The 15,858-nt window shown below is 39.0% G+C and overlaps 1 protein-coding gene across 2 annotated transcripts in view; it reads left to right on the top strand.

The window, feature by feature from the left end:
• The first annotated feature begins 2,783 nt into the window (after positions 1-2,783).
• Positions 2,784-15,858, top strand: part of sdk1b (sidekick cell adhesion molecule 1b) — a 314,207-nt gene continuing 301,132 nt past the window's right edge. For both annotated transcript variants that reach the window (XM_036528197.1, XM_036528191.1), the window contains exons 1-2: positions 2,784-2,847; positions 3,322-4,663. In XM_036528197.1, the coding sequence (XP_036384090.1) occupies positions 4,003-4,663 (661 nt within the window). In that variant the 5' untranslated portion in view covers positions 2,784-2,847; positions 3,322-4,002. The remainder of the gene's footprint in view (positions 2,848-3,321; positions 4,664-15,858) is intronic.

Raw genomic sequence — 15,858 nt, 5'->3', positions numbered from 1 at the left:
TGCCATAAAAATTAAGGTCACCCCTTTGTAGTATTTAATCTTAATGTGGCATTTAATGACCAACACCATATAAAACTGTTCCACAGTTTTCAGGTTTGTAGGTGGTGGCTGCAATATACTTTCTTTGGTCTCACATCTATTTAACTCCAATTTAAGGGTGCTTTCACACCTGCAGCCTTTAGTCCGTTTGAATCGAACTGTAGTGTATGTGACCCCTTGGTTTGGTTTGTTTGCGTAGGTCAGAATGCAGTAATTGCACTCAGGTCCGCACCAAAATAATCGGACCTAGGCCCGGTAAAATACCACTCTATTGTGGTCCCACTGGTGAGAAAGCAACCCAAACCAACCAGGACCAAAATGTGTAGTTGTCCCTCCATTATGAAATTGGAAAGTGGCAAGTTAATCTATTTCCGTAACATAAACATCAAACTGACCAATGAGGGAGCACTCTGCTCTTCTTTTACAAATTTTGGTCTGTTTAGAAATAATGCCATGTGAAACCGAACTGAACGTATGCCATTATGCAATATTGTAACAATTTATTCCCTGCTGCGGACCAAAGCAATTGAACTATAGGTCTGAAAACGCCCTGAAGTATTCATCTGACCACTTTAGGAAGGTTGATTCCTTCACAACACCATATCACAATAAAACTATTGCTTAGGAGAAATCATGCTTTTAGTCATAACAGAAATGGATGGAAATGGAAAAAGATCTCTCTTTATTGAGCTGCTTTTAATATTTTCCAGAGGAATGAATGAACAATAAAACAACAAACAAAAATTAGCAAATCTCATAAGGCCTTAATGTTTACCTGAATCTTTTGAAAAAGTTCATTAACACTTCATGTTAATGAAGTAATGAAGTATTGTAAACATCTCCAACAAAAGTGTATAAAGTTTGTTAAAGATAATACTTTACAATCTGCACCAGCATTTTTTTTTTGTAAAAATCTGTTTGGTGGGGATTCATGCAGTATTAACTTTGAAAGCATTATTCAAGGACTCCAATAAGCAGGGCCGGATGTAGCCTACTTTGACTGGGGGTGCAGTTAAAATTTCTGGGGGGCATCATTTAAATTGCAGTCATATAGTCATAGTCACGTTTACCCCCCCCCCCCCCCCCCCAAATCTTTGGAGGACATCTTTATTAACTTTATTAATTCTTTATTATTATTGGCTTGTTTACCCCCCTTCTATACTTTAATTGATTTTTTAAATTTCTTTTCTTCTTTTTTCCCCTCATAACTTTTGTGATTCTGTTACATTTTCATGCATATTTTACCTCTTGAGTTACATTCCCACCACCCCCACCCCCCCATCTTAGTAACTTAATTATCTTTATTAACTATACTTTTTAATTTTTTCCTTTATTTACATAGGCATACTTAACCTTTTCACCCATAACTTGTGTGAGTCAGTCATATTTTTGCATTCATATTCTATGTCAAATCACAGCACCAGTTTTCTATTTCCTTTTGCAAAAACACATCTATGTCTACACCATTAGTAATTAACTTCTTATTTCCAAACACGCATCCACTCCTAATAGGACAGTTTAAATTTTCTTTTCTTAACAATTTTTTGGGCATGTCTGAACTTTTTCCCCTCTTTTTATCATTTTAGCTTTCTCTTTTGTTATTTACCTTTTATCCCCATAACGTTTCTGATTTTGTCACATTTTCATATCACAGCGTCAGTTTTCTGCTTTTTTGGGCAAAAACTCTTGTGTTACTTTTGGCACTACTAAACTTGTCTGATTATTTCTTCATTCAAATCAACAGAGTCAGTTATATCCTGGCATTTCAACTCCTACGTCAAACATTTTCAGGCACAACAATCTATCCAGTGGTAGTGAATCTTCATTGGACAACATTTCTAATAAAGCTCGTATGCCATTTCTGAAAATGCAGATGCGTGTTACATTTAGCAGTGTGTTTTATCTGTAATTCTATGCTTCGGCAATTTAAGACTCACCGTGTTATGCCAATAAAGCAGTTTGAATTTTGTATTACTGTACATCATTGATTTGTAAACTAAGGCGGCCTCGTGGTAATTTAAGAGGCCCTTAGCAACCTTAGTGCCAAATTATTTTCTTTTGCAGTTTGCCAAATAATGCTACACATATTAACGCGATAAAACTCTTTATCGCTCCCATGCAACTGAACCTCACATCTCAACATTGCGATGAACTCACGATTTTATCGGATGTTTCATTTCGGTAGATTATTAACGGTATATGGCTTAAATACAAGCAACAAAGGAAGGAGTAACTTGATTTCATACATATTCCATTCATCTTTCACTTAATAAACCCCCAAGACTCTGTCGCATTAATGACATAATTCACAGTGGATTGATCTTATAAAAATACATATATGTGTACATAAATCGACGTTCTTAAATTAAGCTCATGGGTTAGCTAAGAAAATTAAATTACAGCTTGTTCCACTTGATCCTTCAGATAATAATGTATTTGCAATAGTGTATCTGCTGATAGTGTAGACAATTATCTACAATATTTGAGAAAAGAAAATCCAAGATTTAAATTAAATCTTTAAAAGTTCATGGCTAAACTTGCCACAGTAGTTTCAAAAGAACCGTACACTTGTGTCTCGGTTTGGGGGCGCCTTGCTCCTTTGCTGTGGAGCTGCTTTCGGACGAGTCCCGCCTCCACGTGTGCACAATGAAAATATTGCAGGCGCTCTATTCTGCGAAAGCATTGGCCAATGAGTTTGAAGTGGGGCGGAGCGGGCATGTTGTGAATGGAAGTTGGTTGTTTCTTGCTGACGAAGAGACAAGTGCTCTGACAGAGGGACTGCTGCTTATGGCAAGACGCAAGACCTAAGTAAGTGTGCTGTTTATAAGCTGTTATCGTAATTCTGTGAATAATTGTAGTTCGGTAGTTTACTTTGCGTTTTTGGTCGTTTGATCTGAATCACCGTGCCTTTCTTAAGTAGCAAGCGAAAACCAGCTATTGCGATCTAGCCAGCTCTCGTAGCCACCTGGCAAACTTGGCTATATCTTCTGAAATAATGTGTTAAACAAAATCGCACTCAGTTATTGTAAATATAGTTTTGGTTTAACATAGAAAATTAAATATACACGAGTTATTAGCTTGCTGTCTCGCTAGCTAACCACCTTGTGAAAATAATTTTTAATTGGAAAAAAAATCGTTACTCCGAAGTGGCAGAGTCGCAGGTTCAACTGCTCAGCTAACGTTAACTGCCTCACCGTTCGGTCTGTGGTGGGCTGTCTGGCTATGAGCAATTGCATTGAATTGCTAAGCTGACTACAGGTTGCTTTTTGGTTTTCCATACAGGTTTCGCCAGCTGTGCTACTAACATTAGCCGCTCATTTTGGAGAAGAAAAGTCGCATGATACAGATAATAAACGAATCGTGAAGTGGTCTGAAGAAGCTTTTCCTTTTTTGTTAGCCAGCATTAGCTCCACCGACCTGTTGTCGGTAGATGGAGTTCGCAAACGTTTGCTTAGATAGCTAGCGGATTTGGAGTCGGTCGCACGGGCTTTTTTGGACTGAGACCGGCAGCTCTCCACTTTGTGGGGGGCTTGAAACGGAGTACGGAGAAAATAATAGCTGGCTGATTGGAAAGCACAAGTGGAAACGTTGAACTCAAATCCGTTTTGAATATCGGGAAAAGGAGGAGAAATTGTATGTGCTGCAGGAAACAAACTTATAACAAACGCTGTGAAGGGTAATTTTTTGTAGAGGAACTGGGAATTTCAGTAGATAAGTAAAAATCAAAAATTGATTAAAGGAGAGGATATAGCTAGCTATCTGGCTAGCTAGCAACAATGGATATTTCAATGTTTTTATTATCATCGGTTAACACTGATTAAGTACAGAAATGCTCTGGTAGACAATCTCCCCGTGAAGGCATCAAAACAAGCAAGGATTTGACGGAGATATCAGATTTAAGCGGATAAGTAAAATCCTACCGTCACAAATGTATTAGGGAATTCTTCGCGGGATCAATTGCAAATGAAAATGAGGTATCACAGGAAAACGAATTCCATCAACTCTGCTGGACAAAAGCGTGATGTTTTGAATTACCCCAATGCGGGGGTTACACTTAGCACAACAGTATCACAACAGGGAGAGTTTAATAACCGGGAGCACGGTGATCTGCGCTCAACAATTGGCACTGCCACAACAGACGAAAATAAAAGACACTTAAAATATGTGTGCGAGGACACCCGGTCTGCATGCAGCGGTGAGCCACATGTCAATGAGTTGAGCGACTGCGCTGCATACACGGAAAAATATGTCCAAACGGGTCGATTTGAACGTGTGCACGGTAGAGGTAAAACCCTGAACACAGATGAAGACGCTCTTCTCTCCGGCGGCCGTCACTCATGTCCTAAGAGTAGCGGGAAAAACTCTAGTGCCAAAGTACAGCTCGACATGGATTGCAACGCTTCTTTTTACCAAATAACCGGGCACGATCTGTCCAGTATGAATGGCGATGTTACGGAAATTACCCGCCACACTCATGGTGACAGAAAGATTATCCGAGAGATTACAAGCAACAACCGTGTGAGCCGCCACACCGGGAATGGAAGGAGAAAGTTTGCATTGAGTATTTGCAGCTGGTGGGCGTTCTTTCTTCTCAATACCCACGTGTTGAAAGCTCTGGCTCAAGGTAAGAGAAAGATTTTACAATATTACATTACTTTTGTAATTGGCTAAATTATTTGACGCTTATATTTAATTTGTTTAAATAAACTTTCAGCCTATTAATATATGCGTATTTTAATTAAACATTTTCCGTCTGCAAACCCACATCACAGATATTTTCTTAAATTAAATTAAACTAAGTAGATTAAAATTAAGATTAAAATGAAAGTAGATATTTTCTGGTACATAGATAATGGCATTGTGTTGAGTTGCAGGTATGATGTATTTATATATGTATATGTATGTGTATATATATATATATATATATGTATATATGCGTGTGTGTCGTGACTGAGTTTAACTGTATGCAGCAATGATTTCTGGGCCAATGTCCTCCTCAGTGTAGCCCTTTTAATTTACACATAAAACATTCTAAATGCATTATTACTGATAATGGAAACCTGTGTCTGAAATTAGCAAGAAGAGTTAGGCTCAGTTAAACGATTTGGCTGCTGTGTAGTCCTCAGACATTCTGACACAGTCTATGACAGAGTTTCAAACAAAGGCTGAGAAAGGGCAGACACTGTCAACATTCGTCTTTTTCTATGGGAAAGGGGGGAGGTACCCCAGATGGCATATGGTCTGAAAGAAAATCCTGTTTTTGTGTGAAAGAAGGGATGATGCAAGGGGAACAAGTTTCAAATTTGACTCTAAAATAACTGTTTCCTCCTCCTTCTAAGGTTATTATATACAACTCTGGTATCAGGTGGTGCAGTGATATTCCTCAGTCATATGTGAAAGGCACAGGCAAAATTCGGAATTTCAGGGGGTTTGTGTTTATGTAGGCAACATTATCCTGTATGTCTTTATATGCAGAATAAAAATTTGTATCTCTTCCAAACTAAAAACGTTGTCTAGTGTCACAGTTACTGAAAGACGTTCTCAAGTATCTTACCTCTGACATGTACTCAGATGCAGTCACTGTGATTCAAGTATAGCTGACATGTTTGTGACTCTGTGCATTAAGTGAATCTCCACTGATTGAACAGCCAGTGGCAGATTATGTCCCGACTGCACAATCTGAACCAGTGGGACCATAAAAACAAATGTGACATGAGAGCTTCAGGTAGCAATATTTATTCTATTGATATTGAGATTTTTGCAGCTACTTGTTGTTGATGGCTTTCGTCGTTTATCTGCCTGTTATGCTCTCCAGTTTGAAATAAGGTTAGTTTGTGTGTTTCATATTTTTAATTCACCTCACAGTCATTTAACCATGACAGTCAAATTGAAGCAGAACACATCAAATTAGTCTGTTTTTTTATCAATAAAAGAAGTCTCAAGCGCTTTCCACCCACAAGGAATGTATTTTTGTCGCTTGTGATGTGTCATCACCTGGATTTGTGGTTACTGAGACTGAAAATTAGTGTCTGTAATGATTGTTTTCAGTACAGTGCACTCCTCAGGCACATCCAAAAAGAAGAGCATTTGTGAATGTTTTGGTGTTGTTTATTGTATATCTCATTGTCATTTTCTGCAGAGCTTAAATGTTAAATTATGATGAACCTTTACATTCTTTGACCTTCATGATGAATAAGTTGGGACAAGCAGAAGGTAATGCCAGTTTACAAAAATATTCTCTGTAGCTGCCACTATCTGTTAACCAAAACAACAAACACACAAATGGGGAAAGCGTTATCCAGCTGAACATTCAGGTCGTTGTGCCAAAAACCGTGAAACATTATGAAATATTTTGTGGCTGACGAATCTTGCAATCATGTCAGGGCAACCTGCCAGGTATCACAATACATCAGGTTAATTCTGCTTTGAGTCAGCCCACAGCTCTTCCTTATTCACATATTTGGGCTCACAATTGTTCATTAGTGACTCTGCAGTAAACTGACTGGAGGCTGTTGGAGCACACAATAGGTTTGCTAGGAAGTAAGTACACCAGATGGACAAATTCTTGCTCCAACCACAACAGCATGATTGCAAAGGTCCTGACAGACTTAAATATGCTATAAAACGGGAGAGCGATCAGTTAGCTATGCCATCTGGTAGAAAAGATGCCTTCTATTAGATCAGCTGTTTCAAACTCTGGTGAGTGAGTTGACTGTTGGTCCACAAGCATCGGTTCAGTAGCCCATGAAAAGGGACATGCAGTTATGGAAATGTAAGATAAAAGATACCAGTTGCTCTGCTTTTGATGATAAGATTTAGTGGAAACATTGAGATACAGTCAACAGATTTTCTTAAACTAATACAAAACATATGTTTTGTATTATGCCTCATTGGTGTGTCTGTCAAGTAATATAAGTGGTTTTCAAAAAATTCCTTCTTTGTACTGAAACTATGATTACCATTTTTACCATGATTCCTTAACACCATTTGCTGTCATTAATATTTGGACTACATACTGACTACCACAATCTAGCTATTCATGGCTGTCTATTTCATGATATCTCTATAGCCCTACAGAACTGGTCTGTTAGTCCTTGATATTTAGGATTCAAAAACATGATTAACTAGCCCTCATTGCGTATGTGTGTAGCAGGCACACTTGTCCACTAATCCAGGGTGATTTACACACCTTACATTTTAAACTTCCACTTAAGCACCTCGCCGAAGGGTACAGTAGCAGTGTCGCACCCAGGATTCAAACCCGTAACCTGCTGGCTACTGGTGTGGCTTTGTATACGTTACAGCATAGCAAACAGGGTACTTCCTTTGTGGAATCCATTCACACTGCTCTCTGGGGTGCAAAGTCCACACCAATCCCAAAGAGGATTATTGATTAACCAGGAATAAAAGGCAACTGCTTGATGGAAGATGACTGTGTCTAACAATATGTTAGTCTCTTGTGCCCAGAAACCCAAAAATACAAGTTGTAAGTTTTTTTCAAAGTTCTAAGAGGCTTTGCCTTGAATCTTTTCACAGGATAATTGAACTACTTTTGACTATGTCCTGCTTCTGTACAGTTTCTGATATGATTACCCCTTAAGGTTCATCATAGTATTCAGAACATTTAGTACACAGTAAATAAAACTATATGGTGTCAGTATCTCCAAGAAATACAGTGACAGCTTCGTCATGGTCTCACGAAAGAGCAGTGGTTCACCGTTAGACTTACCACTGCTGGTTGATACATGATAAGACCCTGCATTGTCAAACTTCACTCAACAATGTAAAGTTGTCAGGGTGTGTGATTTAGACGTAGTGTTCGGCAGTGCGCTCCCTGTTCACCCTTTATAAGTGCAGCTATTGGTGCACATGCAGTGTCAGCCCTTTCCCAAGTCTAATGTCAAGGTCTTTTAAAATCTGGAATCCTACCAGTACAAATCTGGGAAGAGGTTAGGTAGTATTGATCAGATTTGAGAAGCCAACAGCATAATCGAACCTTGTAAATTGGGTAGAGGTTGACATTTAACCTCCACTTTTACTTTTTCTTTTAATGTTGTTTTAGAGGAGGGAAGTGTTGTGGATGGTGAAAAGATCTTTTCTTTGGTCAGAGGCCGCCTGTGTAATATTAAACCTGTGTACCAGGCTAGGTGGTTTTTTATGTCAGTGTGAGACCTTGCTTTGTTTACGTCTCTCCCCTATCCGTGGTTTAGACAAAGCCATTTTAAGTTTTATGCTAAAAGCAACAAAAGTGAATGCTCTCTTTATCAATCTCCAATAACTATCTGTGCTTTTCAGAACAGACCGTCTGCTGTGGTTTCAGATTACAAGCCATAGATTTCCCATGTGGTCACACCTAAGGCTTGGTGCCCACTCACACAGCAAATAAGGCTGCTGTTGAAATAAGAAGATGAAGTAAAACTGTCAAAATAAAAAAGAAAAAGTCAAAAATGCAAGCTGCTATATAAAACACAAATGCTAGAAGAAAAGTGGCTTATTATTTATATTTTGAAGGCCAAGGAAGTGGGCACAGACCAGGTTTTCTTTTGTACTTTAACACTCCCGTAATGTGGCTGAGGATACAATGCTCTCTGAATAGATTTTCATGAATGCGAAGCACAAGCAAGCTGGTGCCTCTACCTTTTTGTCTGAGTGGGCGAGATGTCCATCACAATGAAAGATACCATTGTTCTGCTGCAACAATGGCTGATGTATCTTGGAAATTAAAATGCAGGAGCCAGAGAATAGCTTTTAAAGTTTATTTGATGTGAGGTGGAAATATTAGCCCAGAAAGTGTAATTTAACAATAAGGCTTTGGATATGTTTCATGTCATCAGACCAGATTTACTCCCTACTTGCATGAAAAAAAATGTTTTTATAGGTTGACAGTGAGTTTATGTGGCATATTCACACACGTGAGCAGCAAGACAAGCTGAGGAGTGTGCTAAGAAGGCTTTTTTTCATCACCCTATGTTTTACGCTTATGTATGAGATTGAGCTAAAGATGGTCTAGCCTGTATCATCAGGTTCATTCAAAACCAATAGTCATACAGAGGTCAAAGAGGAACAGTCATGGAAATATAGTTTTTACTTACAGCTATGCCGTTATTTTCTATTTGATGTCTTTAGGACTTATTTGCATATAAGGTTTCTTTCCGTTGTTACCTCCATATGATCAGACTGTGGAAGTGGCATTAACAATAGCATCGTTTTGGAGTCTTCAGTAAAGGGAGCTTGTTTTGGTTTGTGTGTCACTGTCTGATGATCTATTCTCCAGTGAACATTGACTTCAGAAGCACTACATCATCAGTAGTAGCATCCTCCCCCCGTGTGTGGAGAAGATCTATAATTATGTTTGCGTGTGGTGGGCAGAAATACAAGTTCAACACACATTATTTTTCTGTCATACTCTTTGAAAATGTGAGACAATACTGTGGCTGACAGCAGACTGGCAAATTGGAATGACCAGTTTAAGGTTGCATAGATTTTTATTGAATTGTGTTTGATTTTGCAAGCCAGAATGTGTAGTAGTTACGGATGGATAAAGTGTGAATGTTCTCCCATGCAGGAATGCTTCATGAAATTCTACAGTGGTCTGACTAAAATTTTTTGAGACAAAGCAAATCAGTTTAGGGAGAAAACATGTGATGGCAGCTAATGTCTGTCCATGGCATTTAGGGTAGTTAGCGATATGTGGAAAACAAAGGACTGGACCTTGTTTGGAATGTGTAGTAGTAGCTTTTCCAGAGTGGTGTTCAGCCTGAACCATTGAGTCGCTTGTCTCTGGGTCACTGACATGAAACAAAGAAGTAGGGCAGTTATGGCTCTCTAAACGGCACAACATGAGCCCAGCCTCTGTCCCCAATACGCGAAGCAGCCTATTCACAATGGTAAGCATTCAGTTTAGACTTAATTCAAAATGACTACTTTCCCATTCACTGTTAAATTAATAATTTGGGAGTAGAATACAGCAGTAAACATCTGTAACAAGAAGGGATATGCAAATAGATTGAACACTTCAGTGCTGAACTATTATTAATGGCAAAAGGATGGAGGTCTAGACAGCTAAGAGCATCTCCACTGTGACCTCTGCCTTGCTGCAGCTTCTCGGGGCTTTTCTGTTGAGCTCCTATTGAGATATCTTGTGAAGACCATGAAAAAATTAGTAATAATTCTAAGCCCTGCTATCAGGACCTTGCTTGCGTTCTTCCTTTTATCTGTCAGTTTTTGTCAGATGTTTTTGATAAGCATTTTGGTGATGAAAGGGGTACTCAATCAGCAGTTTGCATTCGTTCTTTCATTCTTGAATCAAACCAGGTTTCCTGGAACTGAAACGCGTCCAAATATACGTCACCTGGAGACAAACTCTACAGCAAACCATGTCAGGGGAATTTAAAGTTTGGGGTATTTTTGAGGATTTAGGACAAGTGGTTCTGGTTGAATTCATTAACAAATTGCCCTTGGTAATATTTTTGTTATTCCAGCATTTTCGCTTGTTGAGAGCCTCTCCCTGGAACAAACTTTCAGAAGCAGCTTTGCCCTTGTAGGGGTGGGGAGCTGAGCTGCGAGACTGCTCCATTGAAAAGTCTGCGTTTAGAGGAGGTTGTTAATGAGGTCAAATGCTGAAATAATGAACATATCCTCGTGGGTAAACGGTGCATATATGGAGCCCGAATTGATCAGAACTCCACAAAGGATTAGGGTGAACATAAGCTAATTGCCAAGTACGCGCCAAAAACGCCTTTCTGCTGACAGTGAATGCTGTAAAACCGTCTGCACTTGACATACAGTTGACACCTTGAGGAAACAGTGGTTCAGATTCAGTTTAGAATGTAGAAGAAGGTAAGTCAGCTTCTGTGAATGTAAGGAATGGTATAGTTATAATATTTAGGCAGAGTGCTACTTTATGCCTGTTGCTCTCTTGTGTGCTCAAAATTTCCCAAGGGCTCCAAAGAAAATTTACTTTGCCAAGGCAATTTTTGTTTGTTGTGTATTATACTTAAAATAACCACTTAGCAAGATATATTTTGCTGTGTCAGGTACTTTCGTTAAGCTTTTTACATGCAAATGTTTGGACTTGTATTTTGCTTTAAAGGTAATCATTCTTTTTAATTAAAAAGCATTCTGGATACTTTTGTGACTAACTGTATAAACAAGACTGGGACACAGGAATACATCAACTAATTAAAATATGGTATTCCCTGCAGGTGAAATGGTTTCCCTTATAAAGACTGTGTTGTATATTCCATCCAAATGACCTCTTTTAATATGGGAAAGGATACTACTACTATAATACTTGGCATATAATTCGAAAAGCACAGCAGGTGCATGGCTAGCAAGGCCTTGGCTCAAACAGAGCCATTTCACCTGCTGTTCCCCTTGGAAGCTGTAAAAAGTTGACCTTAGCGATTAACGGAGTTTACAGGTGTGAAGGCTTCCGGAGAAGGATGGCAGGTTTCTTCCTGAGCAGTTGTCACATTTTAGAGCACTGTGTGTGTTAAAAATGACTATTTTTCTTAAAAATAAACATTGGATGTTTTCCTTCATTTTAACTTGAGTTGGAAATGGTGAGGGCAGCTCATTTGAGTGGTGAAGGTGGGCTTTATTGGTTTAAAATGCTAGGCCTTATAAGTAACGTTGTTAAAAGGAAAAACAGTATTTTACAAGCTAAAAATTCAAGTCAATCACAGTATGTTATTGTGGTTACTATTATCACTATTATAGCTGGAGTGTAATCATCAGTGCACTATTGTGTGAAATCACATCTGTACCAGTCTGTAGATCCATATATATTCAGATGAACAGGAATAGACCTTTAATAATTGACAATTATGACTTACAGATCTATCGTAAAACTGCAGCCACTTGCTTGAAAATATGTCTCCATCAAAATATTTCTTCTTCCTTGAAGAGAGCAGCAGACTTTTGCCTCTGAACCATTTGCCGTATATCTGGTCATGCCATTACAGCATTAAAAGCATTCCATAACTGACAATCTCAAAGGTGTTTTCAATAACATATGCTCCCATTTAGGCACCATATCTCCCATTCCTTGTCCACGCAGAGTGGAGTCAGTGATGTGTGGCTGTCAATTGAAACGGAGGAAGAACGTGATGAATATCTAATCTGCCACAAGGCTAAGCAGACTTGGAGCATGGGTGCTAAGCAGACCTGTTCTGTTTGCCGTGCATTTTCTTACCCAAGGAAATGAAAGTGTGCAGATATGACACAGTATGATTATCACTGGTGTCCCATAGTTCAGATGGTCTTGGTGCCATCTGGTGAGCCTACAATGTATAATTGATCACCTGAGCTGTTCACTTTGGTAACGTCTTTCAAAACATGTTGAATTCCATATAAAGGTGACCTTGGATGGAAGGGAAGCGTTCTGCTGTTATATGTTACAAATGCTAGGTTCACAGAAATTTGTTATTTTTAAATCCCTTTGGTGGATCCCTGCTGTTCAGTGTGGGCAGCTTGCAGTGCTTATGATGTCACCTCATGTTGCATGTTAACTAATATCCCATTGTCCAAATCCACGCTCAGACCAACTGTAGGGAAAAAGAGGCCTTTCTGTGTTATTTTAGTCGCTATTGTTCCTGCGGTGTTGACCACATGGTGTGTTCAGACTTTGATGATAACTCTCTGCCACTGCAGTTTTTGCCTGCTGAACCATTTAATTTTTTCAGCGTCAGTCATAGTTCTTAAGGAGATGTTGTTCTCAGGCGGCATAGCATGGTGTTATTTCCCTATTGTTCTCCCCTATTGTTCTGTATAGGTGGTAAACCCCTCTGTCTGTGTGACTATGATTAGCTATTGTAATTGGGCAGTCAAGGGGATGGAACAGTGAGTTCTGTCTGAATCATCATTAGTCTGTCCATAGGTTTCAAGATCTGGGACTTAAATTTCTTCCCTATATGCAGTGTAGGATTTGACCCTCTTAATATAACTGATTTTCCTTTGAATCTTGAAATATTTGTTTTCACTCCCCTTTTTCCCCACTCTAAAACTAATATGTGAAAATAATGTTTTTTGCCGTTGTGTTGAAGTCAATGGTAGGTAGGTATTATTCATTCGAATGAGAAATGAGCTGTTATAATTAATTGCAATGAAGTTGTGAATAAAATGGTTTCTTATGGATATCCTCACACCAAGTGATCCCTTCCTGCCAGTGGTGGGAGTTCATTTTTTCATCAAAGTAAAGATCATTTGGGAATTGGAATTGGCACCAGTGTCATGCATTCTTTCTGACATTGCTACACTTGTTGATGCTGCAGGCAGTAACTGAAAGAATTCTCTAGCAATGATTAGTCAGCACCGCACTGGAATAAGGCCACAGCTAATTAGATTGAATTCAGTTGTAGACATGTATGCATTGTGTTTGGTTTGTATTGTCGAATATTATCACGGCACTTTGTGTATTATTGAGCTGTTTTCCCTTTGTAGTCTGCTTCAGTGTTTACAGTGGAAACTATGAATGGAAACCCCTGAGCAGAAATTTTGAAGTAGTGTGCCTCACAGACATAAACTCACGGGTAAATGGGGTTAGCTAAACTGTTACTGTGTGTGGAAGATGTCAATGGAATTTAAGTGAGTGGTGTAAACGGCAAGTGTGAGGGTATCTCTCATATCCTCTGAAAACTGTTATTCTGTCCAAAAATATGGTACTTTTCTAAGGAGTCAGTTCAAATAGTCCAGATGTTCCATCCGCATGCAGAGTGATCTACTTCCAAAGTGTGTGCTTTTTTCACAACTCGCAGATGCCACCGATTCCCAAGGACAGCAAAGAACGTTTTGCAAGGACATTCTGTGCACCTTTTTGAAAAAACATCAACACTGTCACAGTATGCTCCACAATATGTTATGGTGGCTCACTCATTCAGAAAGCAGTGACACAGTCGTTCCCTGACTGCACAGATGTGGCTCAGGAGAATGTGTAGAAGGAGACCGTGAGAAAGCAGAAGCCAAGCTTGAGAAACCCATTCTGTTCCATTTCATTTGATTATTTCTTATCAATAGCAATTTCCAAGTGACTTACACAGCTTACAAGTTTTACATGTCTAGCCATATAAATTATGGCTAGATATTTACTGAGATGGCTTAGGGTAAGTACATTGCCCAAGAGCACAAAAGCAGTGGCTCCTCTGGAAATCAAACTGGTGACCTTTGGGCTACAATCCCAGGTCCTTACTGCTATGCAGCACCCCGCTTTATTCCCTGTTTTTATTACATATAAATCCGTGACTGTCGGATTCACATGCTGAGTCACTTTAATGACGCACAGACGTTTAGGTTTCTGTTTCACACACTGCATGTAGGACATAGTGGCTATTATCTGTTTAACACATCTTAGTTGTTTATATAATCTAACTGCAAGGTGGTACTTAAAAAAACTGGAAACTGGAAAAAGTATAATACGGGAGTGTAAATATTGTGTATCCCAAGGGGACGTTTCTGTCAGCACCTTTTCTTTGGTGGGCTGAATCATTAGAAAAGAATATAAAACGATGTAGGACAGTTCACAAGTTATATAAAAGCATTCTGCAATATTTCCACAGCATCAATCAACCATAAAATCATAGGCTGATGCATTCTTTTGGACACCCATAACAAAAGATATCATGTAGGGGTGTGCAAAAATATCATTTTTTGATTAATCGTTTTTTAAAATTCGTCCGATTCGATATAGATCCGTAAAATTTATGGAGCGATCTTTTAAGCTAATATGCATTTTTTCCTGTTTTCTAGGTTCATTTCCACAAATGGTTAAACATAGCCAGAGAATTAAATAGACGGGCTCTCACATAGCCTAACTGTCGTATTAAAGGAAATTACTAGTCTCCCCCCCTCCCCCCCCCATTAGATGTCACTCTCTCATTTAACTTTTAACGTTTAACAACTTGTGAACGCATAGAGGAAAACCTGTTACATCAAGTTTTTTTTAATGTGAAGCGACCTTTCAGTGTTCGCCATGGCAAACCCTATGGTCACATGGAGGACACAGGAGAGAGACAAAGCGACTGGCAGCCATTCATTTTCAATGAGAGTTGGCGATTTACAGCAACAAGAGACAAGTGGCTGTTGCAAAGCCAACTAAGTGGGGCTAAAATAGACTAGTGGCCTAATCTTATGTTTGCTAATATTTGACTTCAACTTTGAAAACATACAGTATTTGCATAAATTTAAATAAATCTAATTTCTAATTTTTACTTTGCCTACACATTTCGTGGTAGTTTATAAGAAAATTTGGACAACTGCATGGTTACAGTAATATTTAGCCTACCTTTTCCAACTGTCACCTTCCCTGTCATTGCAGCTTGTAGAGCAGCAGTCAGACTCTCTTGCTTGGACCTTGATGTTTTCATTTATTCGTTGTCAAGAAGAGCCCCTCACAGACGTGCATCAACAAGGACTTAGTTTGGCCAACTTGGGGAAGTCGTTGGTGGAAATGTAGTCTTAGAATTGCCGTGGCACTTCAGAGAATTTGCTCCTTCAGATGCTGTTTGCTCTGCAAATCGATTATCTCAGTCTGTAAATCTGCTGAGGCTGCCATCACATCAGTGCTGAACAGATTGTAAAATAACTGAAAAATTTGTCAGTGTGACTGGAAATCTTGAAAGCGGTGTTTGAATAAGTCTAACAGTTATTTCCCTGTATCACATGTAGCTTCCTCTTCCAAAAGCACCTTTAAGAGTGTTGAGAATTCCTCCACAGTAAGGTAAGTGTGCTCAGGTTTCCCCTCCTAGGTTCTGTCTGGTGAACTCAGTTGGTCTGTAAAGCTCCAGTTGTGTGACTTGTACTTGGGTCATTTCCACTCATTCA

The sequence above is a fragment of the Megalops cyprinoides genome, chromosome 1 (assembly GCF_013368585.1).
Source record: "Megalops cyprinoides isolate fMegCyp1 chromosome 1, fMegCyp1.pri, whole genome shotgun sequence".
Classification (NCBI taxonomy): domain Eukaryota; kingdom Metazoa; phylum Chordata; class Actinopteri; order Elopiformes; family Megalopidae; genus Megalops; species Megalops cyprinoides.
This window is presented reverse-complemented; position numbering and strand designations above follow the sequence as displayed.